Genomic DNA, 26,556 nt, shown 5'->3' with positions numbered 1-26,556 from the left:
ATAGTTTTTCAGACATTGTTGCATTCAGGATCTAGACAACACGCGAACATCGGTGATGTTAATTAGAAAACATTTCCGATGTTCAGTGCCTTCGACTTTGATGTAGCACGGTCATGTCCATTGCTCAGCGTTCTGTGGGTCCAATGGAAAACTGCAGACATGCCATTCGTTATAGTCAAAAGCGCGCAATACTTGTTGGGTGACCAATGGAAGTCCATAAATTAAAATATTCGGATCCAAAGAATGCAGGGGATTTCTGTCACAAATGATAGAGGTGTACAAGGTTTGCAGAGGTGTTATAATGCCAATCAATGGTGAAAACGTCTCATTTTCGGAGTCGAATGATGCTGTAAGTTGATAGCAATGCCAAAATGCGATCGCATAAGCATTTTTAGATTCTGATCGCTACCTTCTTTTTGCACTCACTGCACCAAGGAGGGCGAGGAAAATTTGGCACCGTTTGTACTTTCCATGTCGATTGAGCATCATCAGATATCTGCAAACTTGGCGAGTGACGTAGAGGATTGTCGTATTGCGCAGGTGAGGCCACAAAAGTCACTAAACCCCATGTTTTGCTTCTCAGAGTCTGCTACTGTGCACTCCCTCTGTTCCAGTAGCGTATAGCACTTTCGAGTAAACGCGAGGCTGTTGCAGGATCATTCAGGAGTTTATTCCCTCGGTAGGCAATCAGGTTCGAGAAAGAACGCATTTTTTATAATCCAACTAAAGCAGAACTTCATCTTTGCCAACACCGCATTAACTTTCAAAAGATTAAAACTCTGGGAACAATGACTCAGTACACACGACTCAGTACACACGACTCTCGTTCGTTGTACGCTAATCACCGACCTGACCATGACCTCCGGACCCACATTCCGTGCCCTGAGACCCCGCACGGCGTGGGACATGCTCCCAGCTCTCACACATCCTCACACGCAGCGCATGTGGCCGACCAGGTCACGGTCAAGCATCTCCTCCGCTCGAAAAAAAAAACGGTGTCTATTTCCGCCTGAGAGATACGTAAGGCATGCCAACTGGTGGGACTGGGCTGGGCAGGGAGTTGAAGTTGGACTCTGCTTCAGTCAAACCCAGAACAGCTTAGATAAGCTAAGGAAAATGACATCACCTTATTGTTTTAGACTGGGTGATCTCACACAGCCAGCCAGGTGACCACTGATGATGTTTTAACCAAAGCAAAATAAACTGTCAGTTAAAATTTCATTAAAAACGGAAAAATGTTCGTCATGTAACTACATAGGCCTTCAGTGTTGTGTGCTGACTGTATGCAGATAATCTGGGTTCTGGTGCTGCGGTTGGGAAGGTGTGAGGTGGTAAGGCGCAGTGTTTACGTCTCTGTTGGCCTTTGGGAGTCGCTGGCAGGTATAAACACACGCCCAGGGCAGCCCACCTTCACACCCGAGCCCTCTGTAGGTAAGATAAATCCACCGAGCCGTGTTGCCTACGATCGGAACTTGCCATTTAGAACCCAGACAGGGCTACTGGGTGAGACTGAATGTGAAGTGGCTGAGGAAAATGAGGACAATCATAAGTCACAATCGGACACACCCACAGCACGGGAGTATATGAAAAAACGGGATAATCACCCAGCGTTTACCTTCCATAAATAGGTATTCAAACACATAAGCAACGCAATATTTTTAGGCGTCTAATGACAAAATATATTAAGACAAATTTGACATTGCGCGTCGTAAAGTCAGCTTCAGTAACGTTTCCATATTCTCATCTGTGCTAACAAAAAGATAGCAGGGTTTCAGTTCCCGCTGCGTCTGGGCTTCTGCGGTGTCTTTTGAGGACACCACGTCGCATGTATAGGTCTTCGTTACTGGGCCAGGGAAGCCATCAAAATGTCACACGCAATATTGTGACAGCAGTGGCTAAAAGACGGGAATGGTGTCAAGGGTGCAAAGGGTTCCGCATATACAATATACCAAGGAAGCCAAAAAACAACTGAAGTCAACTAATAAGCCAGTAAAAGGTCATATCCACTCCATTTCAGCGTTGGTGTTTGTCAGACAACAGAGACCGGTAAACTAATGCCAGTGATTCAGTCTGAATGTTCTACAAGGCAGTCCGAGTGCTCGCTCTGTCAAACTGAAGACCATGGACAAACGCCCATGAAAGCAACACGTCGCGTCGCATGAAGACCCGCTCTAACGCAGCCTAGCAAAAACTCGGGGCGACGAACCGCGCGGCAGAGGAACGGCTCCTGGCTCGCGGCTTCACCACTACGCTGGAAGGGCCGTCTTCCCAGAACCACATGTTATCGATTCAGTCATCCACGGTCCGTGCAGTGGCTGTGCTCTGCGACCGCCGCACCTCTCAGGAGTGCACTTTGGGTCCGGTCCGTCCCGGTCCGGCCCAGTCCGACCCGTCGGTCCACCGTGCCGCTCCGTCCTGCCCCACACCATGCCGCGCCCTGCTGGCTGCCCGTGCAGCCGCGCCGGAACACAGTCGTATAAACAGGAAGCCCCGTGTGTGATGTAATACCGATGCAGGACTGAGGACAGAGCGACGCCGCAGGCAGCGAGTCCTCGAACTGACGGGGTAAGACCGACCCGGACTGAGGCCGGGGTCAGTTGACCCTCGCCGGATAGCAGCTCATTGTTCGACGGGCGAGGGCAGAGTCACGCGGTCACCGCGATCTCAGTTTGAAGAGACCAGCAGAGGCAAGCCAGTTCCGTCATAGATCAGCCAGTCATGAGTGCACATCTGTGACGTGCACTGACTTAACAAATATCAGACATCCGATCTTACGGGAAAGGAGAGCTCAGGTCAGTTGATGACCTTTGACGTCATGAGGATATGATACTGATTCACAACGATCAAATAAGCGCGCTCGGTATTGACACGGCTGCTCGTTTACGGTGCTCTTCACAGGAAATCTACAGACCGCGGTATGAATCAAGTGAGCACGCACTGAATCTGCCACAAAGATGGCTGACACCGTACCAGTCTCCAATCAAATCCCCCATCTCTGAGCTTCTACCGTCAACACAGAGCTACGTATCGCTCATCGCTTCTTGCTCATGCGCCACACACTCAACGCCACTCTCTCCAGACCACTCGAAGCTCGAGGGAGGACAGAGAGAGGAGGACAGGACAGGACACTCTCTTGTGTGTTCGCCATGAGACGGCTGTATGTTCGCCATAACGCGCCCCAGTCTCGGTGTCAACAGGGCCCACTTCGCGGTCGGTCGGGAGCTGCCCGGCCTCTCCACACTCGAGAGGGTGCGAGGGGTCGACAGAAACTCTACCTGGTCCGGTCGCACTTGAAGGGGGTGAAGTGGGGTATGACCCGGATTTGACAGGCAGACGGCACACTAAGACTTGGTGCGCAGAAGATATGGTCAGTAAAAAGTCCCAATTATTTTGTGAAGCGCAATATAGAGTCGAGTGAATTTTAAATGACAATTGCTCTCAAAATGAGACAAGTTGAGTATCACATGCATCATGCAGTGTAAATATAGAGATGCAAGTGGCACAACAGTGCAGTACCGGGATGAATGATGGGAAATTTCCAAACGCTTCATATGACAAAGGGAGAATTTGAATAATTAACAAACGCAGCATCGGAATATCCACAGACAGCTCGCAGCCAAGTGTGATCCATTCAGAAAACAAACCACTGATGTTTCGCGGCAGCTGACTGCCGATATTGCCGACGCATTCTGCGAACGGTGCCGTTCCAGCCGCGGCCCCCGAAACGGATCTCTGCAGTGAGCCCTGCCAACTTCAGCACAGGGTGCAGCGGGGCCAATCGCTGCGGAGCAACGCTACGCTCTCGTAATCAGGAGTATATCTGAGCCGAAGGCAAACCACAAAGAGAACGGCCTTCGGGATTCCGCTTCCTTAGCCAACAAGCAGGAACAGCGTGTGTGGGAACAGCTCGGGCACGCCCTTTCACGTGAAAGGTCACCGATAAACACATCCTATCCCCGGCAGGAGCTATAAAAGAGCTGAAGAGCACGGCAGCAAGCTAGAGAGTGACACCCGTCACCTGCTGTCAATTCGATGCAAAGTCAAGACATTTCCATAGCTCAGCACTCAGCAGTCTAATACAGTGACTTCTGCTTGTTCAATGACCACCGTGCGGGTCAGCTCACTTTATCTCGCCCATCGTTCATCATTCCCGCCCGACTACCGCGCTGTTAGTGCTATGTTACATTACACGAACCTCTCGAATATAGCTCTCCGTGATAATACGAGGCTTTGCTCTCGTCGTGACCGCATCCATCAGATCTGGCTCACGCGAGAGCTGGTCATTGACAGTTCACTGACCGAACCGCAAGATATATACCTTCACTTTGACTTGTGAAGATACACACTCTTTTCAGGAAGTAACTGAACTTGAGCACATCCACTCTCTTTACATTAGGTATGCAATCATTTACCTCACCACAACCTGTCCACGGCACTCTGGACAAGCCGACATATATTGTCGCCTGTCTGGTATGCAAAATATCCTGCAACCGGCATCCTCTCCTTCCCCGTATAAATATGCGTTTCTGCCGTTTGCTGTCGAACGACTGTGCGGACCATGCGTGCAGGGACGAGGGCTAACTGCATGGGCGAGGGTTCAGCATAGTCTGCCATTAGTCTGGAATCGGGGTCGTGACTCGTCTTAGAAAGAGTCGTGACACGAAGGGGCTCATCTTGCACCGTCTGTCATTAGAGTTCTCGTTGGATGGATGTAGTTAGCGGGAGGAAGGAGGAAAGGCGTGGTGAACGTGGCCAACGTCAGAGTGCTGTCACGAGAGGTCAGTGACATGACGCCACGCAAGGCAAGTGATGTCATATATGACCAATGACAACACAAGTGGTCTAGATAAACCTGTGACTGGTGAGGTCTTGAAGGACGGCAGGAGATCAAAAGATTATGAAAAATCACACCACCGTTTCAGTCATTAGACTCGGTGGCTTTGTTTATGCGATCCCTAAAGGCCATGAAGAGCTCGGATGGAGATCAAAATCGAACCGGAGACCCAGTCCAACGCCTGATGCAAGAACATGATGAAAATGATTACAAAACAACATGATTAATGCACCCAAATATAGGTACAAGTGGATATTGTGCTGCTTTGCCTTGCGAATCACATCAGTGAATGGGGCTTGGTGAAGCGCGAGCGAGGGGTTATTTTTAGTTTTTAGATGCGTCTGGTGGCTGAGGAAGAGAAGCGACTCATACAATGAAGGAGCTGTGTTCGTCGTTTTTTTTCCGTGAGCCGGTTGAGTGCCGTCTTTGTCATTGGACACAACAGCCGCGATTGTTGTGCTCGGCGGCCGCATCTGTTTGTAATTCTCCACCCATCCCAACCCCACCTGGCACAAACTCACGTCTCACCTCTCTTCCGCGCAACCCTTCGCACACACGACAATCGTCGCAACTACTACTGAACACCCTCCATTCCCAGGGAACAGCCCACTACATCAGCTTTAATTACGGCTAGACACAGTGCCGATTAATTGACGGCACTTGGCACCGTCTAACCGCTCGCAGTCACGAGACACCGAGCTGCGGTGAGCCGTGTGCCGTACTGCCCGCGGCTGTAGGTGACGGTGGCGGCCGGCGGCACCGCTCCGAGTCCACAGACTGCCAGCACGAGCGGCAGCGTGGGAGCCGGCCGTGGGAGGTAGCGCGCCAGCCACTACCGGCGGCACCGGCAGACCGCACCGCCCCTCATCTACATCTGGGCCGACGCGACCAGTCACACTGGCCCCGATCGCACTGTGACAGCTTGCGGCAGAATTGGTGGGAATCGTGGGTAATGTGTTTGTGTGTCTGTGTGTTTACTGCGCTTCTATGCAGGCTTCTGTGTTTGGAGTTTCGACAGGTGACAGACGGGTCTTTGATGACAGTCTATACTTCCCTCACGCCAGCGTGAATCTGTATTACTGAAAGAGACTGCATATTGTAATTGTATATTGTATGTATTGTTTAGGTAGGTATAAACGTCGATTGTATAGGTAACGTCGTTCTGTTGACATGTGCCGATGTATGCCCTCCTCTGTCGATCAGTCAGCCTCCCTTTCCGCCGGACTAAATGCCTTTTTTCTGTCGGGCCACAGCTGTAGACTGTATACAGAAACTGGGGGCGTTCCAGGCCGGGTCACTGGCTGACCTCTGGCACGTAGCACCTCTCGCTGCCAAACAACACAGCGGCGCCACAGAGCCGACCTGGACGGCGGAGCAGTGGAGGCAGAGACGATCCAGCATAGTCCTCGGAAACACGCTGCGGTTAGAGTCTGAGTGCTAACGGGTCTGTTGCCATGGCGGGCTATGAGAGCCCATAAGCATCTGGGTTAAGAAGAAGCAAAGTCGTTGTTTTCTTTATACAGGAGATGGCCAATAATTTGCGTTGGCAGATGAGAGTACGGTTTGTGCCAATGGGGTCAGCCAGGCCCATTCCATTGGCTGTAAATCTGTCAATAAATATCCCTTTGTTATAGCCCAGCGGACATGAAACAACCCAGGTGTGTCCTGTTAAGCGGTTTTAACGAGTTCAGATATACGAGTCCCTCCTAGAGTTCAGGGCAATTCATGACACGATCCACATTATCACTCCTGACACAATGGGCCATCCCCACCTAACTCCGCCACTTGTATATGACACCTCCGAGCGGCCAGAGACGCAACCTACACCTCCCCAGGATCCGTGCAGGTGGGGCGAATCTCCCTAGATATACCTCGAGGCGTTACGGCCGGGTCAGGTCGGATTCAACTATAGGATTCCGCTCATGAGACGCCACCCGGAGCCGATTTGTGGTCACACAACACCGGATAGGAACGTTAATGACCACTCAGGAACGTGCCACTCGGCCAGAAAAGTACTCACCGGACACCCCAATGGTTCTTTGTGTGCGAGCTCACCCGCCTCCTGCCACCCTACTAGTAGATGACGGCATTCGTTTCAGACAGCTTACGCTTATAGTCGTCTCTGGCAGCGATCAATTTATCCAAACGCCGCGGATGTTAGAGCTAGCCGGAACTGGCGGAGAGACACTTTAAAATCGGTGAAAAATCCGCTCGTGACTCCCAAATCGCCTTATTTCAGGGCTGAGCTGTTAAATGGAGAACATACCAGGATGTTGTGTCATGAGCGACAGAGAAAGGTACAGCCGTCAGCGTCTTGGTATGTATCCGACACCGCCAAGAGAATCACGTTTGGAACAATGTACAAATATGCACTGATATTACGAAAGTTGATAGCTCAGGCATATCAAACAAATAAATAAATGTTGTGATATCAGCGCAATCCTGCAATGCAACCGACCGCAATAATGTAAACACCGCGAATTATTTTCATGCCAAATGATATTCATGCCATTAAAAATCAGCGCTGAGTTTACACTACCCAGCTCACCATCGCATTGTTGAGCGATGCGGGCCGCTAATAAGTCAGTCCAAACCGTGCACGTAGTCTATCCACGCCACTGACCGGCTGGCCCTCACTGGACCGTCCCGTGACCCCAGCTGCAGCGCTTTACTCCCGGGCGGGACCCCCGCCGGCGCGGCGCTGACCCCCGGGTCGGGTCAGGGCAGCTTCAGGTGCCCAGCGACGCGCATGGTAAGCCGGAGAGACCCTGGACCAGCCCGGGGCGCCCGGTAAATATTTGGCTGGGCTGCCGGCCGGGAGGTCGAGCTGAGAAGCCGTGAGCGAATACACACAGGGGGAGCGCGATCGACAGGGCAGGTCATGGAAAATCCATCGACGGGGAATGGCGTCATGGCGAGCAATTGCGCCGCGCAGGTAAACGTTGAAAGATCTGGCTTCTTTTCATCATGGCGTAGTGTCGTAAGAAGAATACAATGAACTAAAAACATGATATAAACACTCATGTGTATTGTATAGTGTGTATTGTGTTGTCTACAACATCAGCCACTTTCTTTCTTTACGGGGGTGCCCCTAAATCCATTTAGTAACGGGATCGATCCTCGGTTTTAGCCCTTGCCATTCAATTTATTTAGGGTTGCTACTGCTAGACAGCCCCATTCAGTAAAAACAAACGCACGATATCACTACCAAGACGGCTAATGCATTCAAAGCTGCTGGACACACAGGCCCTCTTATTGCCGTCTTCGTTATCTGTAATCGTATCCCGCCGGCGCCCATTTAGCGGCTAATGAGCCACTGTTCGTGCCTGTCATGGCCTTGATCATGATGACCAGACTGGACAGAAGAGAGGGCCGGAGGAATAGGGTCGGAGGGAGCATGGGCGTAGGAACGGCTGGAACATTGTGGGTGCATGGGTGCAGAAATCTAGCCATGGCCGGTGAAGCGGGGATGGGGGGGGGTAGGAAGCGACACCCGAGCGAAGGCTCGTTACGAGTTTTGAGGGTGTACCATGTCGAAAAGGTACCGACCGATAAGTGCATTTGGAAGCATTGACCCTTGCGTGTGTAGGGGGTCAGATGAACCCCCTCCCATGGTTTTTCGCAAATAACTCGCGCAAAAAGCGGCCGATCGCGACGACACTTTTAGTACCCTCGAGTTGATCAGTTTTACACCTACTCTGAAAATTTCATGACCCTGACCCAAAAGACCTTTGACCTGTGACCTGGTTCTCGAGACCATGTTCGGCCGGAATCGCGATTTGGCGTATGTCAGAGCTCACATTATCCGCGCGTTTCCAGTCTTTTTGTGATTGTAGACGTCCAAACATGTGAAATGATGTTCGTCCCATGCATCATGGTGGGTATGAAGGTCACCTGAAGGTCAGGTCAGGTCATTGACCTTTGATGACCTCGGCTCACTTTTTCTTACATGTTTCTAGGGTAGTTTTTCGGGCGAATTTCGGATTGAGCATCATTTTGAACGTTTACGAAGTAGTTTTAGTGCCTTCGTAACATGCTACGACGCCGTCAGTGGTAGTTGACACCTACTATGGATAGCCGGTAGAACGCCTAATGGTTGACCTGACCTGACCTGACCCGATCTGGCCTAAATGCATGAAGGAATCATCTGTGATCAAAATTAGCATCAGATATTCGTGATCAGCACCCCAAAAAACCGATAACAGATTCACTTTACGCAGTTCTAGCAGATCCTGATTTCCCCGACCTTTGGAATATTGACCTGACCTGGAAGGTCAACCAATGACCTAGGACCTTAAAATTGGGTATCACCGGCTTCCTCTCGTCACGGGCAGCACCCTCGTTTTTTCCGCAAAGCTCTAGCTCGATCAGGGGCCGAACGGCAGGGGGGTCCGACCGACCCCCCCTCCCCCTACACATTAGAAGCTGGAAGAGGCCACACACATGCGAGGGTTAATATTGTCAATATTGACTACCGCAAAAAGTAAAAGCGGCCAACTTAGCCATTTTCGAATATATCGGGCTAAAAATTTTGACAGTGGGTCATCGGTTCGGTATGTGTTCAATCACATGCTCCATTTCCCTTTTTTCTTCAGCACAAATGTAAGTTTTGAAGACATCACAGTAGGAAATGCTTCGAAAGATGGATAGTAGGCATAAGGCAACATATCCTGAATTTATCCGTGCTGCATGGGAAGTAGTGTTGATGAGAAAAGGGGTTTTTGGTTCAGATTATTGTGGGTGCAGAATACATTGTCTGCACCCACTGGAAAAATATTATGGGTGCAGCTGCACCCTTGCACCCATGGTTCCTACGCTTATGGGAGGGAGAGAGGGCTGGGAGAGAGAGAGAGAGAGAGAGAGAGAGAGAGAGAGAGAGAGAGAGAGAGAGAGAGAGAGAGAGAGAGAGAGAGAGAGAGAGAGAGAGAGAGAGAGAGAGAGAGAGAGAGAGAGAGAGAGAGAGAGAGAGAGAGAGAAATGAGACGAATGAACGAGTGGGGAAAGACAGAGAGCGGCAAGTCCTAGGCACAAGGCCGGAGGGGAAAGGAGGATGGGGGTATTTCTTTACATGTGGAAGTAGAAAGGAACTAATCATTTTAAGGATTTCCTTTTAAAATCTCCCTGAAATATTCCTATATCAGCCCAACAATTATAAAACGTTATCAGATTCCCCATCAATAGAGCGTCACGAAATTATGCTGGTTTGCATTTCGCTCCGCCTTATTTCCCACTGAAGTGTACTTCGCCTTTTCTTTTCAGCTTTCGAAGTCGTCTCATGAGTTCGAACGGAGCTATTTCGCCTACAGTTGTGATTGCGCAGTCCGTTTGCAATCATCGTGTTCAGAGAGGCGAGACGCGCACTGCGAGCGCACCGGCAGCAGACTGAGCGGAGGCTTTCTATTTCCTGTGGGAGACGGCGCCGTCCACTGGCGGTGTAGGCTTACGTCCGCGGTCAACAGTGACTAACAGTGACCGACAGTGATTCAACAGTGACCGACAGTGGTTTGAGCTAACCCACGGCGGCCGACAGTAAAGATGACGGTGGTTATTTAACGACGTCATTAGCGGGGAACTCCTGCCTTCCTGGACTCTGCACTGGACTGGGGCAGTCTAAACTCCCGGCAGTGACTGTTCAGTATACAGTGATCCACCACGGCAGTCACAGCTGTGAGACGGAACCCGTGGGAAATGACACAGCCAGTGCTGGGTGGGCGGAATTCTGAGCGGGGACGGGCACAAACGAGAGCGCTCCACATAACCTGCGGTTGTTTTATGATGCAAGCATCATGTGAATTGTGCCTGTCAGTGGCCAATTCGTGCCCGGAAGCTGGGAGTCCCGAATAAAAAGCCGACGCCTCCAATGAGCGCTGGCTATAGGGAAGAAGCTCCAATTTATTTGCTAGTGTGTCCGATCAATAAATAATCGTAGAATAAAACAGTCAATGACAAATAAAGCTATGACGTTCGTTATCAAATGCCCACGTGACCGATCGCATCGTCCCCAGTGATCACTGTCGCCAGTCACGTGACCGTGCGCAAATACATGTCTGACCGCTGCCAGCCTGTCCGGTTGTCGTGGCGCCGGCGACACGGCCGACTGCCAACTGGGCTCCTCTCCAGACAGCGTGTGCAGGGACAGACGGTCCGGCGACACTAGACGGACAGAGAACTGGGCGGGCGCTGTTCCGGGTTCGAACTATCGCGCTGGGTGGTGGACACGTGTGCGGTGTGGACGAGATATGAGTTGCTTTGAGTGAACTTTGAGTGAACTTCTGAACTTTGTGAACTTATGAAATTAGGTCGGGGTAAATACAAACCTGGTCTGGGCTTTCATAAACAAAACGAAATCGAATTACAAAATGAGAACGGATTTTCTTTGATTAAGACACATGTAAACCGGAATCGTTGGAATTTAAGCGCTCTTTCCAACCATAACCGATCATCGAAGATCTGCTGGGAGCTGATTTACGCCTCCGAACGCACCGGATATTTTTGTTGCGTCGGTCTCCAAACACACGCAGTTGGGGGTGAAATGATAGCCCTATCATTGATAATTTGTGTCCTGATTCAACATCGTTTGTGGAGCGCCGAGGTTAAACGAACGGCCGCGAACTCCGGATTGCCAGTAGAATTCTAACAGAGAACTCCTCGGGGACTATACCAATCAGAGGCGGATCCAGCTCAGAGTTTTTTGTGGGGGGGGGGGGGGGCAAACCATAACAATTTATCGATTCTTTCTATGCCTCGTCCATAGGCGTAATGTTAAAATTATGCCGTTTGGGAGGGGCAAATGCCCATTTTGCCCCCCCCCCCGATCCGCCACTGATACCAATCACACAAGCCATCCAGCCTCAGCATGAATGACTGTAGGAAGAGCGTTGGTGAGTCCGTGAACGATGAAGAGCCACTCTCCACAAGAGGCTGTGAGTGCCATGGGTGGAGTGACATGCTGACCCGCAGGGCGGAGCCTGTTGAAGAGACTGGGCGGAGCCGGTAGAGCGCTCACTGTATGTGTGCCTGTCAACACGGGAGTGTTCTGGATAGAAACTGACAGCCGCAGGGCGGACAGGGCCACGGAGAGGGTCAGGGGAGTCGGTACTCACTTGTCGACGAAGCCCTCGAACTCGTCATGCTGTTCGTTGATGGACAGCTCGGGGTCCAGGTAGCTGCCCAGCTCGCCGTCTCGGTAGATCTGCAGTGTAGCGTCCGAAAGCTGAAAACAGAACAGAAGAGTGGTTGGTCAGGTCAGGTGGGATTATATCGGATTGACTCGGGTGGGTCACGGAGTAACCAGTAGTCGGTTCAATTCAAGTCAGGTCAGATGGGGTTAATTCGAGGAAGGTAAGTATTTTTCCTTGCATTAGGATGAGCGTATTTTCACAACCAAAAATAAATTGTTCAATTCGGTGTTCTGAAGACCGTATGCCCGGCACATTTTTTATTGCTTTTTTTATTGCTTTTTTTATTTGCCCGGCACATTTTTATTTGCTGAACACATTTTTCTTCCGGAATGCCAACATCACGATGTTAGCGCATTTCAGGTTCAATAACCCTCAATATTTTGGAAATGTATTACAACAGGCGATAGCTCAGCCCTCTTCAGGCATGCGCTCTCCGTTCGGACACGTCTGACCGGTCTGTTGTGTCTCCACTGAGCAGTGCATGATAAAACCTGCAGCCGTTTTGTCCCCGCCGCCCACCTCTGTGAACCGTATATACCGGTGCTGCTGGAATTTCCTGCCACCCTGTCTCCCAGCAAGGGACACGAAACGGTCAGCGGACGGGGCGGGGGCGGGGGCGGGGGCGGGGGCGACAGCTGCCAGACCACACACCCCGGACACTGATAGGCTGACATCACCAGCAAACTTCAAACGGAGACACTCCTCGGCTCCAACGGCCGGCCTTCGAATCCGCGGACGGCAGTCCCTCCCTCCCTGTCGGCGCCCTTCGGCACACCCGCGCAGACCGCGCCCTGCCGAGATCAACGGAAACTGCTCACAAACCAGCTGCCCTTCATTTGGCTATCCGGTATCTTGCACAGTCTCAGGGACGCTCGCCAGCTGCTCTTGTACATACGGAATCATGTATATCATGTGACAGGTCTCGACAGTGAAGTTCAGGTAGCTTCAAAAATAGCAGTGCACTAGGATTACCTGCGTGCTCCGCAACGCGAAGGGGGGATTTTTTTGACCCGTGGGTATTGGGTTGGTCTGTGTCGATTTGGTTGGTAGATATCCATTTCGTTCGATTGCTTTTTGACTGCCAAGCATTTTGTAAGAAAACAAAAAGATACATCGCATCGAGGTGCCCGTGTCGTATTATCATGCGTTCTACCTTAGAATGATTCGAAAACTGGCGTGAAGTCTTTTGAGGGCCATCGATGACTTTCGCTAAAAATGACAATGTAATGGTTTGGAACATTTACATTTTTTAAGGATACTGTTGCTAATCATGCAAAAATGAAGAGTGAATATTGGACAGAATTGAATGTTCTATCCAATGGTACCATATTCAATTGCCAAAGGTATCAGGTTATGCAGCAAACCCCGTGTGATTAATAAAGTGGCACAAAATTGACAAACACCATTTTCTCCTGTGATTTGCACCATCTTGATTTGGATCAATCAGCTTTTCACAATTTTTATATGAGAGGCGGTACCTTTCTCTTGCAAATAGGCGTTGATTCAACTCGCTCCATTTAACGGTCACCTAAAAATAAAATTAATTCCAAAATCCCTCAAAAACCGCAATTTTTCAAATAAAAGTGCCCTCTCCGGTGCACGTGGCGCGTGCTATCTTCTGCATTGCACACCATTCAATAGCCCGTTCAATTCTGTACACGATGCTGTTTTCCCCGTGCCGGTCGGACCCCTGGTCACCAAGATATTGCACGGGAACTGGACCCGTGTCGGCCAAAATTAGCCGTTTTCGCCCGATTTATACATGTAAAGTCTATGACGCGAATTTGCACTTTTTGAGCACGCGCCACGCGCTCCCTATCAATCCGATCGAGCTGAGACCCCTCAAAGGCACGTCGCGCATCCTTGATCTATAAGTTGTGCAAATTTCACCGGGCTAGGTGCAACGGTCTGGCCTGTAGTCCACGCAAAGCACCACCAAGTTGGGATCTCGGTAACGGACAGACGCACCCTCCTCAAATAGTAATATAGATAATAAGATAGAAGTGCGAGCCACGCCCAAGAGCTCCCACTTACTATTGTCCCTCTTTTGTCTCGCCTCACTAGCCCCACACACACTCTCTCTCTCCCTCAATCCCCATAATATCAAAACTAGTCTGTCGTGTAACAACATGCCTATGTCGCACAAACACGCCTAGGTCCGTGCAGGTAATCAGCGCGTCGGACGAGGGTCACGCCGGCCGTGACACCGGCCGTCACCGAGGTGCGTCACGTCACGTCGTCTGCCGCGTCACGTCACGTCCTCGGCTGCGTCACGCGACACGTGACACGGGGACACCCTGTGACGGTCACAAACACGTGACATCCCTGTCGCGGTCCCATTACAGCACCCGGGCAGTGTTTGTGTCCTCGGCCCCGTGGTAATTGTATGCTCGTCCTTTCGTGAGCAGCAGCGCTCTGCGTTCGAGGCAGGTGCAGCCCGTCAATGCCGGCCGGGTCAGGTCAGGATCACCGCCGTGATTTCAATCTGTTGGCGACACTGCACACAGTGGCAAAAACTGACCAGTGCGCCGGTTCTGGGTGAAGGGCGCCCCGTGCCGAGCCGGCACCTAAGGCGCCGCCGGCCACGGGAAACAAACGTCGCACTCGTGCGTCGCCGCGCCGGTTTGTATGCGCCACGCGTCACATTAGCGTTTCTTGTGGCGCGGCTGAGGGGCGGCGGTCGGGGTGCTGCGGCGACAAACTCGGATACGAGGGAGGGAGCGAGGCGGTCAGCGGCGCATCACCGACTGAACGCAGAAAGGAGATGACGTGAGGTCAGAGATCGTACCTGATTAGAGGGCCAGGAAGGGTGGAGGCTACGGGTGGCAGCTGGAAGTGGTATTAGGTCAGGGGTTGAGGCAGGGTGGAGTGGCACCAGCTGTCATGCCAAGCAATCGGAACAACGGAAGAATGAGAACCGAAGGAGAACAGGATGCAGTGAATGAATGAACAGATGAGCTGATAGGTGAGATAAGGTGACGGAAGATATCAGCACAAAAACTAGCAGATTGCTTCCGTAAGCTTGCTTATTACATAGATTTAGTGGCATAAATGTAAACGAACCTTCCAAAGGCAGAAAGTGCGTAATTTCGCAAATCATTTACTATTTACCAGCTAACGAAGTATGAACGTTCTTCTTTCTACACCGTTCTGCAAATGCTCTGCAAAAGACTGGGTCGTTTGCCAATGACGCCCTATTTGCGCCTCATGCTGAGTGATGTGGACATGCGATCAACACATTAGGCAAATCAAACTTCCCGGCCCAACAGAGGATAAGTTTTCAAGTCAACAGCGTGATGCTGATAACGGCGGTCCAAAATGTGCACTTGCTTACATGACAGACAAATGCCAGCATCAATATGTCAGCTCGCATGTGGTTCTCTGCATATTTATACATTCTGATCAGTATGACGTTGGCACTGATTGTACACGTGTGACAACAGTCGTACCTACATCAGAAGTCAAAAGTCATCTCCATACGTCTCCACACGTCAACAGCAGGTCAAGGGAGATACTTGGTTTAATTCCGTTAGGAACTGTTGCCATTTGCCAACATATCTGGAAATCCATCCTGTCCTCATCAATATGTCAGCTCGCACGTGGTTCTCTGCGAAATCCGAACCTCCGACGCTCTCATCGCCAGCCTGAACCGTGTTTCACCGCCTTCCGTTTCGCGTCTGACTCGAATATCCATCCCCTCGTCTTGTCTCTCTGCGCCAGAAATCTGATCCATTTCCTCGTCCGATGTCTCATCTTACTCTGAGAAGCCCCGACCACGCGCAGGTCGATCGGACGTCTGTCATCGCGAGGTCATAATTCACACCAATCACTGACCGTTCTACCAGCTGTGCCCACATGCACGTGCAGCTGATCAGCTGAGCGGCGGGGCGGGCTTGGGTACACGTGTATTTTATCTCGGCGTATGAGTGGGCGTTACGGCGTATGACCAAAGACGGTCAACCGCGTCGTATCAGAAATCTGAATTGTGTTTGTGTGAGATTGGAGAGTGTGCGAGTGATGATAAAACATGCAATGGTCTCCAAGGGTGAGGGCAAAACCAAACTGTCCAGAAAAAGCCTCACTCTTCAGAATTGCGTTCCGGTGCAACCACTAAGATCCAGATGACTGAAACTTGAAACATCCACAGCGATATCATTCCGCTTATATTCACTGCTTAGCAACCAACACTTGATGCAGGAAAGAAGCACTCCTTTTCGAAAAGAAAACACCACTGAGCGGTAGTGGTCAGTCTGACGGGTTGACCTGGTGCCCTGCTGACTGGTGACCTGGTGCCCTTCTGGTGCACCACTCAGGTGCGTGTGCCAGCTCCGGTGGCGGGGCGGACCGAGACCCGCTTCTCCGCCTGATCACGAGTACAGGGAAGTGTGAGACGTGATTGGCACATTTACACAGCCGGCGTCAGCCCAGAGGAAACTGACTCAGAACGCCAGCTGTCTGTCTGGGAGCATAGGTGACGTCAGAGTGACGTAATACACCGCCAAGACAGCCGCAATGTTCTGCAGTGGAGCATACAGCACGACTTCACGAGAGTGGCTGCAAATTTGATCAACATTGCACGGCAATTTAGGAGTGAGATAATGCGTGTTTGTTCAGAGAACCCGCGTAATTCAGAGTAAGAATACGTTTTTTTTTTTTGCAATCTAAATCAGGCTCATATCAATAGAAGCGGCGAATGAGCGACAATGTTCCCTCTTAGCAACAGTGTATCTCTTTCCTGGACCACGCAAGACGCAGAGATGAAAGGGACGCCAGCCAGCCCCGTCCCGGTGTGACGTCCCAGGTCAACGGACGGGACATGAACTCCTCCCAGTCTCCCTCCTCCCACCACCGGCTTACCGGTCCGCTCCTCCGCGATACAATCTCAGCGATAAATCTGCAGTGGATCTGTGGTTCAGATGTGAGGGCCCGAGAGTCCAGAGCACGCGATCACGGGAGATGGAGTAGGCAGGAACACGAAAAATGCCCGCTAACAATAAATCTTTACGTAATTTGCCACTTCCCGTCTGCAGACATATCCGTTGGACAGCCTGCATATGATTTATGGAAGTTCATTCGCCTCTATATTATCTGTACATGGAATTCTGCCATTATGGCCATCTTTCCGTCTGTCTGTCTACATGTGAGCTTACCAGCAACAGTTTACCATTTGTCTGTCTCTCCGTCCGTCTGACCGTCTGCCCGTCTGTCAGTCCGCCTGACCGTCCGTCAGTCAGTCAGTCCGTCTGTCCGTCTGTCTGCCCGTGCGACCCTTTGTGTAATATCGTTTGCCTGTCTGTCTTCTCCCAGACATAGCGGGCAGGAGCGATGCTATCTTATTCCCCGCGGCCATCCAGCACAACAACCCTCTGCAATAGGCGTACTCGTGCATCGGCACAGAGGGCATTCGGGCTGCCCTGCAGATCATACCTCAGGTTTGTCCATGTCTGTCTCCCTCCGGTTTTTCACCCAGGTGTGTCTGAGAAGGGGCGGTGGAGGGCAGACGATACCAGAGGCCATCAGAGGTGGTGTGGGGGCGGGTAATAATGTGACTGCAAGCGTGCAGGGATGGACGGGATGACTGGGGTGACCGACCGTGCTGCATGGCACCCCACCGCCACCAGAAGGTCAGGCTAGTCGTCTTGCCAGTTGCCATTGGGTCGTCCTACGCGGAATCAAGTCCACCCGTTGGCTCGAAGGTCTGCTGAGTGCTGAGGCCTTATGGATGAATGAGGGTTTGAGAGCGTCATTTAAAGGGACTATCCCACCTTTAACATGGGGTTTGAGTTGAGATAGCCAAGTTTGCGGCGAGGTTCAGAAACCACTATCTATCTAGGTTGCAACCCCCTCGGCCTCTTGGTGTTAAAGAAATTCGTTCCCTTCATTTGAAAATGGGCCTTGTACAAGGCCCTATCTTCAACATGGAGCGACCGTTAGTGTGACGTCACCTCGTTTAGTCATTCTGATTTAAATGGATTTGTTCGTTGAAAAATCGCTTAAAACTTGGTCTGAACTTTGTTGTGGTGCCTACCATAGGTGTAGCAACGTATCTCTTTGGTGAAGGATACCTTTCACCAAAGTTTCAGATTGGTGAAGGATCCTTCACCAATCTTGGACAATGCAAGGGAGGGTCTTCACCTACCTATGCTTAGAACTACTGGATTCGACGGTTGATCAAATGTCTGTTTTTTAACCCGCGCCCGGCTGGGGGTCCTGGATTTCCACGCCCTGCTGGGGGGGGGGGGGGGTGTTTGAACACCCCCCCCCCTTCTAACTCGGCTCCTGGGCCACGTAGCGATACGCGGAAGGCGGCGTTCGAAAGAGCGCCAAAAATAATGAAGAAATCACTTCGGTCACTTTTTTGGTCAGGTCAAAAGTCAGGTCACCAGAGGTCATTGAAGGCAAAATTTCGCCGATTTCCAGGTCGAATGTCGACAATTTCCAAGAAGCCAACGCATAGCTCGGGAACCAATAGAGCTACAGCGCCACGGAAAAGCGCATTCGATAGCCCTATTAACGCCCTTTCTGGATAATTCGCTCAGATTTGACCTAACGTCAACGGTTTTGCCTGCAGGGGGCAAAAACTGCCAAAATAGACGATTTTTCGGGAACAGTTTTTCTGCAATAACTTTTGACTCAAGCCGTGCACGAGCTTTCTTTTACCGACATCGTGTTCCTCTTGTCAAGACGCATCGAATGAACTATAATTTGACATTGAAAGTTCAACTTAAAAATTTGACCTCTGGTCAAGGTCATGATTTGACCGGACATTGTCATGTTGCATATTAGTGGATCTGTATCGTCGAGCTGAACATATATACCTAAGGCGTTTTCATCGCTCTAGCATGCCTCTTTCAAAAGTTAGTCGCAAAAAACTGTTAGATACCATTCGTGACCCGAGATGACCTTAGGGGCATAAACAGGGGTCACGGGTGCCGTTTTCATGTTCAGTGTGTCAAAGTTACTTGTAATTTAGTGTTTGAGAGTGTTTAGAATGACTTTCGTCCGAAAAAGACGGTTTTGAATTTTCTCCCATTGACTTATAATACCTAGAGAGGTCGCAAAATTGACCCGACCTTAGGTCACCGATATGAAAATTCCGAATTTTGTACATAGGTACTGTTGCACTTATCAATTGCTGAAAGCTTCAAAGCGATCCGTCACTTGGTGTAGCTATGGCATACATTGAAACATTTTATGATGTGTTTATGAGGTGAGGTCACTTGTAGCGACCTGGTGACCTGACCTTGAAGGACCCTGGTCTGAAATTTTCACAAAATGTATAAAATTGATAGATGATAAGGTGCCGCCGTTTTTCAGATATCCGCGAAAAACCGCAGGGGGGTGTCCAAAAACCTCCCCCCCCCCCCTCCCAGCAGGGCGCGGGTTAACACACTTTGACCATTTGCCCCAGTAGTCAAAATCCCTTATGCCGAGGCCCTGATTTACATCTTGCTGTCATGGCAAGATGCACAATTCAATTTTAGGCAGGCATTGAAAATTTGACGTTAATGGGATGATAAGGGCGTAAGATATCTGCGAAAAAACAAGGGGTTGGCGAAATTCGCCCCCCCCCCCCCCCCCGATTGCACTGTGCGTGTTGGTTGGCACGGTCCTGTCCCTTTTCATAAGGTTCAGGTGGCATCCTTCACCAATATTTTTGGCGCTCCTACACCCATGGTGCCTACAGAGTAAAAAGAATCAGCTTTATGACAGTAATGTGGCCTGGGGAAGGAGGTAATTTTGGGCTGTGACGTCACATACTTGAAAGTTTGTGTTTGGAATATGGGAAGCCTAAGATGTTTAATGAAAAATAAATGCCAGAACCGTGTTCCTGGTAATCCAATCTATAAAGTCGGACACAATTTAACTGGTTTTAACAACATTTTAGAAGGTGGGATAGTCCCTTTAACCCGCGCCCCACTGGGGTCTGCGTATAACACGCCCTACTGGGGGGGGGGGGGGGCTATTCATAGCCCCCCCCTCCTAACTCCGAAACTACTGGGCCGATCGTCAAAATTCAAACGGCGTCTGATAGCCCCGGAAAAACTGTCGAGCGAAACCTAATTTCGTTGACCTCGAGGTCACCGATGACGTCACAGGTCACGTCAAAGTAAAAATTATTAGCATTTTGCTTGTTCACGTTTTGGGCTCTGGCCGCCGTCTTACAAGTCAGATCAGGCTCATTTTTGGATCACACACTCGTGAACAGATGCTCTAGATACCCCGAGGGTACCAAACTTGTACTTTGATTTTCAGGTCAATGTCAGGTCATCACAGGTCACGAAAATATTATATCATGCGTCGGTCACGTGACACATGTTTTATGGTCCATTTAGGCCAGAGATTTCAAATGTGATGTCGTCTGTGTCATTCGAGGTCATTTTGAGTGGAATTTAGCTTAGGTCAGGTCACTTTCAGGTCAAAAAAGGTAAAATTTTGAAGTTAAAATTTTTCAACAAAAAAGGTGTCTATTGGATGCAGTTTGAGCTCAGGAACACGATGGTGCTATTTATGTTGGCGTACGATGTCAAATACATGCTGAAAAATTGATTTGAAAAATTAAGAATTGTGAATTTTTGCAATAATGCGTAAAACTTGGCCATTTTTTAAGATATTTAGCTAAAACCTGCTAGAGTTAGTCTTGATAATGCGTTCTATCACATATATTCCGGTTTTTTCGAAAAGTCAAAAACTTTTTGAAAAAATGTAAAAATATAAATTCTGGATTTTATTATATCAAATTTTCGAAATTTTCAAAATTTCGAAAATCCGAGATAGCAGTTTGATAGCGCAGTCTATTCTGAGTCCTTTCATGCAAAGAAATTGGATCTAGCTTAAAAACTGAGCTCTTGGGAGCGATTGCCGTGGTTCAATGTTTTGCGTCGAAATCGGCCGAACATGACGTCACTCTGACGTCATTTCCGGCCGACCTATGGTAGGTACGAAGTTCAAATTTTGACACAAGGTGTCAAATTGATGCAGCCGAAGGTACTGAAAGTTTGGCGTCGATACGCCATGCGGTTTGGAAGTTATTGCAGAAAAACGGGAGGGGGGGCTATAAATAGCCCCCCCCCCCAGTGGGGCGCGGGTTAATAATCAGTGCATCCAGCCGACCACCAAGCGTTGATCACCTCACACCGCAGGCCCGCCGTCTGGACGTCGGAGTTATGTTGATCACAGGTCGTGCGGGTCGTGATATCACGGCGGCAGTAACGACCACAGGCGGCGGGGGCGTGATCGGACAATCAAACCAAACGGACACCGAAGGACGGAGCTAAGAGGAAAGTTGAGAGGTCACGGACAGCCAGGCGAGCAGGAACAGATCGAGCCTGATCAGAGCAAAGAACAGACGAGATATGTCAGGTCGGTGGCCCGAAAATACGGAAACAAGAGAGCTGAGAGAATAGAGTGAATGGAGATCTAGCCACGCAACGATTATTGAATAGGTAAATGATTGTCAAAGATTCAACATAATCCAGTGCAAAACTTCAGCTAAATCAAACTAGCGATGTCTAGCCGAACTTAACGTCCCTGTACACGACAATGGCGCTAGTTCTCTTCAGTCCTTATCGCAATTGGTTTTCTCCGCGACTGTCTGGCTGCATGTCTTTCTGTTCTGTCCGGTCCGGTCCGGTTCACCAGTCCGCCCGCCTGTCGGCTCTCCGAACAGTACCGAGCTGTCCCGTGAATCAGCCCCCAGCTGACCGTCAAGGGCAGACGGGACGGCATTCACGGCCCGAGGTGGAGTGGCAGGTTCCGTGAACAGGGAGCCCCGGGCGGCGGGTTCCGTGAACAGGGAGCCCCGGGCGGCGGGTTCCGTGAACAGGGAGTCCCGGGCGGCGTGACATTCAGTGATCAGTGCAATCCCGCGGCGGTGAGGACATTCAGTGATCAGTGCAATCCCGCAGCGGTATGACATTCCGTGATCGAAGCGCCCTAAGATGCAAGGCATTCCGTGATCACTGGCGCCCTGGTAGTGTAAAATTAGTTGCACTTCAACGCCCATTCATTTACCGCATTTCTAAAGTCTGTGACTGTATAGTGCACCGATGTTGCCTCGAAAGCGTATCGTAAAGGACTGGAGTAATGAAACTGGGATAGTTAGTCGATAATAACTGAGAAACATATAATAGAGACTGAGATAGATCGTCGGGTCACGAGTCAGTGGTCGATTCCAGCGGGAGAGGGAGCGGACGGCGACTGACCCGCTGGAGTTTCCGCTGGTCCTCTGTTCACGGTCCACCGAGGGCACCCCACGGCGGGCGACGTCGCGTCGCACACATCACTGCCCCAGCGGGGGGCGGCGGCGGCGGTCACTCGGCATACTGCGGATACTCCCTCTGACAGACCCCGGACAGACAGAGCTTCCCGGACAAACCGTCCGGTGAATTCCGGAGCATCCCACCGGCCAACGGGGCATGCCGGAACGGTGTGGGCTCACACAGCACCGCCAAAGTAAACCAAACCCGTGACGATAGGGGGAAACCGTACCTCCACCGACCCAGCCCTGACCTTCTCACATTTGTGGAATTTGTTTTCTGTCTGTTCCTGGAACGGTCTCTGACGACATTGCGGGATCGGGTGGTTCGGGCGAGCCAGATGCTGTTTATTCTGACACAAGGGACCAAGTTTGTATGCATCGCTCCACGATTCTCAGCTGGGTGGGACATGATGGCATGGCGACGATTTGACATGATGACGTGTTGGGATCATGATCAGTGCGATCAGTGAGGCGTAGGGCGTCAGAAAACGTACACAATGGAGTTACATCGATTTAAAGTCGTGACTCATATGAATAAGGTTTTTCATCATTTCATTAAAGAATTGATTTTTATTGTTACCAGCCCGTTTTGGATATACTAATTTGAGTCATTGGCTCTGCTCTCCTAGTTATCAATCCCGTAGGCAAACTGGTGTCGCCACTGTTTTGTCGGATCTCACAGTCCGTCAGTCTGCAAGTGGCGCCTCCCGATGTGCCCACTTCTGACGTCGTGACAAAGCTGAGCGTCGCGTCGGTGCGATCCTCCGCTGAAGACCCTTTGCACTAATCCATGCGAATAACCGGGGGTCACAATCTCACAGCGATAGCATCACTGTTTGTGCTTGGTGCTAATCCATCAGCAAGATACAATCTTATCTGCATCGAATATGAACCCCTTTTGACTAAACTCCAAACGATCAACGTTCAAATGATAGCTCACATTGACGTCATTAGCACCATCACGATATCCGAGCAACAGTCGCCACATAAACTTGATTCACGGAACAAATCTCAACCCTCCTGACACCAAAGCGATCAGCTGAATCCTAAAAACGCAGCCTGCATCCGCCGTGTGATCATGTGATCACTGTTACTAACAGAGATCCAGCTATCTGTTCAGCAGGCTCGGAGGCAGTGAACGGTCCCAAACAGAGAAGCCTGCCGTGTTTAGCGTCACTGGCTGAATAACGTATACAGCAGGGCGCCGGTTGCCATGCGACATCACTGCATGGGCTATAGGATGTGATTAGAATGTAATTACCAGGGTGAAATGTGATGGGCATGTAATTGAGACAAGCATGTGCGAAATGACAGACTGTGAGCATGGGTGATTGATAAATGAGTCCGTCAATTAGCATGTCGTACAATGTGACAAGCTTGATAAAGGTGAGAGCTCAAAGCTAGAGACGTGCCAGACTTGGATTACCATAAAATATCCTTCACGAGTTGACGTGACAATCGGAAAACAGTCTGGCATCTCCTGCAAATGTATCCATAAATATCCAAAAGGACTAACAGAAACGCTAGACACATGACACCTCATATCATCAGAGAGAGGTTTCTCATTCGTCTGTACGAAGTATCCTTGAGCCACATGTCGTCTCTCACAGTTGAAAAGCGCGCCACCGTCGACCGTTGGCTGATACCGCGCCGAGTACCTGCACCTGCATCTCATGACTCGTGACTCAACGACTCCATGACTCAACGACTATGAGTCGAGCTCGGCCCGGTGGCGAAAGTGTCGAGACGCGAAAAGCCTCGGGACTTGACGTTGATCAAACACTCGAAACGATTCGACAGACAACAGTGGGACATGTCCAACCAATGAGGTAAGACCAATCATCGTGCACATTGTGTGCATGAGCTATTGACCTGGTGCACAGTGCACAGTCCCCACGCCATTCACGAGTCACGGACACACGAGTCACGAATGAATGAGTCACGAAGGTCGCTCGGAGGGTGCATGGTAAAGCCTGGTCGACTATTCTCCCAGCAAACGACGATCCGGTCAACCAACATCGCGAATTCACTAGATTCGCGACTGACCGTAATTATTCCGCCTCTCTTATGTTTTCCGGCGAGCTGCACCAAAGACAGAGCATTGGCTCTGCTTCCTAGGCATGGAATCAGACGTCGTCAGAACTGGGGAGCGGTCAGCGTCATCATACTTAATCAGACGTCATCAGGTGTCATCTCATCAGACGTCATCAGCCGCCATCAGGCGTCATCAAGCACCATCACCCGAATCAGCCGCCCTTCGTGTCGAGTGGGCGGTCGCACCTGCAGAGTCTTGCCGACGTCGTTCGGTCCTCACGCGATCACGACTCGAACTCGATCCAAACTGGACCTGTGGCGCCGGTGGTCCAAACTGGACCTGCGGCGCCGTCCCACAGCGCTGGCCGCTTCATGAACCCCACAAAAACAGTTTATGCAGCCATCAGACACAAAAATGGTCCGTCGTTGCATGACAAACGGGTTAATGATTAGATTGAACACCGCGCGATGGGCCGGCACACGCCAGAGATCGTAATCGCCGGCAGAAATTCGGTAATTGGTCGGAAACGGCTAACGATGCCGGGAACTCACCGTGACTCGTGAAACGGAAATGTCATGGATCATCACTGATTACCTTTTTCATAACTCTAACGCTAAGTTTATAGCGTCCACGTGCCACAGACCAGCAAAGCCATGTTTTTAATTAATTCGGTATTCTTCTGTAGGATGACCGTTTATGACTCGCTGCTAAGCAGCTATAAAGCCTTTCGAGCACGATGCTCCACTGCGAAGAAAAACGTAATATCTAGAAACAGACGAATGTCTCCGCCTGCTAATTGCAATCAACACCAGCCCCGACACAGTCCATGTCTCGGCCAGCCCAGCTGTCAATACACCACAGCACCTCTACTGACCGATCCAATATTTACGCTGAAACCAGAGCACAAAGCAGACCCGTACCTCCACCATAGCCTGTGGCGATACCAGCTCTGGGCCTGAAGTTACCACCCAACTGACCGGCGTCGGTAGCGACATCGATAACGTCGGTAGCGACGGTGCTACGTGGCACGTGCAGCTGCCGGTCACTTCCTGAGCCGGCCACCGCCGCCGGTTGTATCGTTTGGCAGGCGGTACTGAGAGCTCGGGCGGGAGGTGCGTTTATTTTCGCAGCGAGGGCGTCCAGTGCCATGACTGAGCGGTACAGAGCATTCACTGAGCGGTGAGTTATTCGAGAAAGGACGGTCTGTTTTGGAAATGAGTGCCAGGTGCCTTGAGCTTTTTGAGTAATGGACGTTTTTTCATAGTTAAGGACTGTCAATGTCAAAAGCCTGAACTAAAGATTTAATAGTATTAAATATAAGGAGACAAGAGTTTCAACATCGCTTCAGACCTCACGTAATATTTACGTGTATTTCAGAACGAGGCAAATCAGAATGGACCTATAGCCAACAGCACTATAACTTAACGAGTTTATTATGCCTCTAAGTGGACAATGTCACGTCCTGCCAACCGCCTTAGTTCTACGGAGAAGGGCAAATTGCTGTCTCCAAGTGGACATGGAGACAGCAATTTGCTGTCCCGTCCTTTTTCCTGATATAGTTGTCCAGATTATCGGCTTACCTTACCACGAACGGGACCAGTGGCGGCCAGGACGAATTCTGACATCAGTGTCGCACGCTTCGGGCGCGCGACACGTGTCCAGGAAGGGAACAAAGAAAAACGGGAGAAAAACTATGTGTTTTTATGGGCGACTAAGCTTATCGCGAATCAACGCTGCTGGTCACCCCTGTTATATGACTTGTGAAATGCAATGAAAGGGGGTTATCGGTTGTATCAAAAAGGCATCGAAACTCGAAAGCACAGGAAACGTGGCATTATGAGTGTCAATCGTGCGACAGTATAGCATTTTGACAAGACTCGGAACCTCCTCGACCTCATTGTGATGGCAATCACGTTATCCAGCTCGGAGTGAAGAACAGGTCGCCCGATTAAGAAGCGAAAAAGGGATCCAAACTTTGGACGATCCAGAAAATGCCGGAAGTAAAAGTAGAGGAACGGTAGCGGAACGACTAGGTGTTATGAGAACGGAACGGAATACCCACCCAGAAAGCGGTCATGCTCACGCTAAAACTGACTTTACCTTTACCACAACGAGGCTACAAGGATATAGCGAAGCTCAAAATTAGCAGCATCACATCAAATCGTACCGGTATAATATAAAAACTAGTTCACCTGCCCCCTTTACAAACCCGGTTACGTATCACAGCCATCATAAGCCGATCGAA

General features: G+C 50.4%; 1 protein-coding gene across 2 annotated transcripts in view; it reads right to left on the bottom strand.

The window, feature by feature from the left end:
* LOC122393045 (FH1/FH2 domain-containing protein 3-like) overlaps positions 1–26,556 on the bottom strand; it is a 98,471-nt gene that overhangs the window by 40,100 nt on the left and 31,815 nt on the right. For both annotated transcript variants that reach the window (XM_043388626.1, XM_043388627.1), the window contains one exon: positions 11,938–12,047. In XM_043388626.1, coding sequence (XP_043244561.1) covers positions 11,938–12,047 — 110 coding nt within the window. The remainder of the gene's footprint in view (positions 1–11,937; positions 12,048–26,556) is intronic.

The sequence above is a fragment of the Amphibalanus amphitrite genome, unplaced genomic scaffold, assembly GCF_019059575.1.
Source record: "Amphibalanus amphitrite isolate SeventyFive unplaced genomic scaffold, NRLGWU_Aamphi_draft 000513F_arrow, whole genome shotgun sequence".
NCBI lineage: Eukaryota > Metazoa > Arthropoda > Thecostraca > Balanomorpha > Balanidae > Amphibalanus > Amphibalanus amphitrite.
This window is presented reverse-complemented; position numbering and strand designations above follow the sequence as displayed.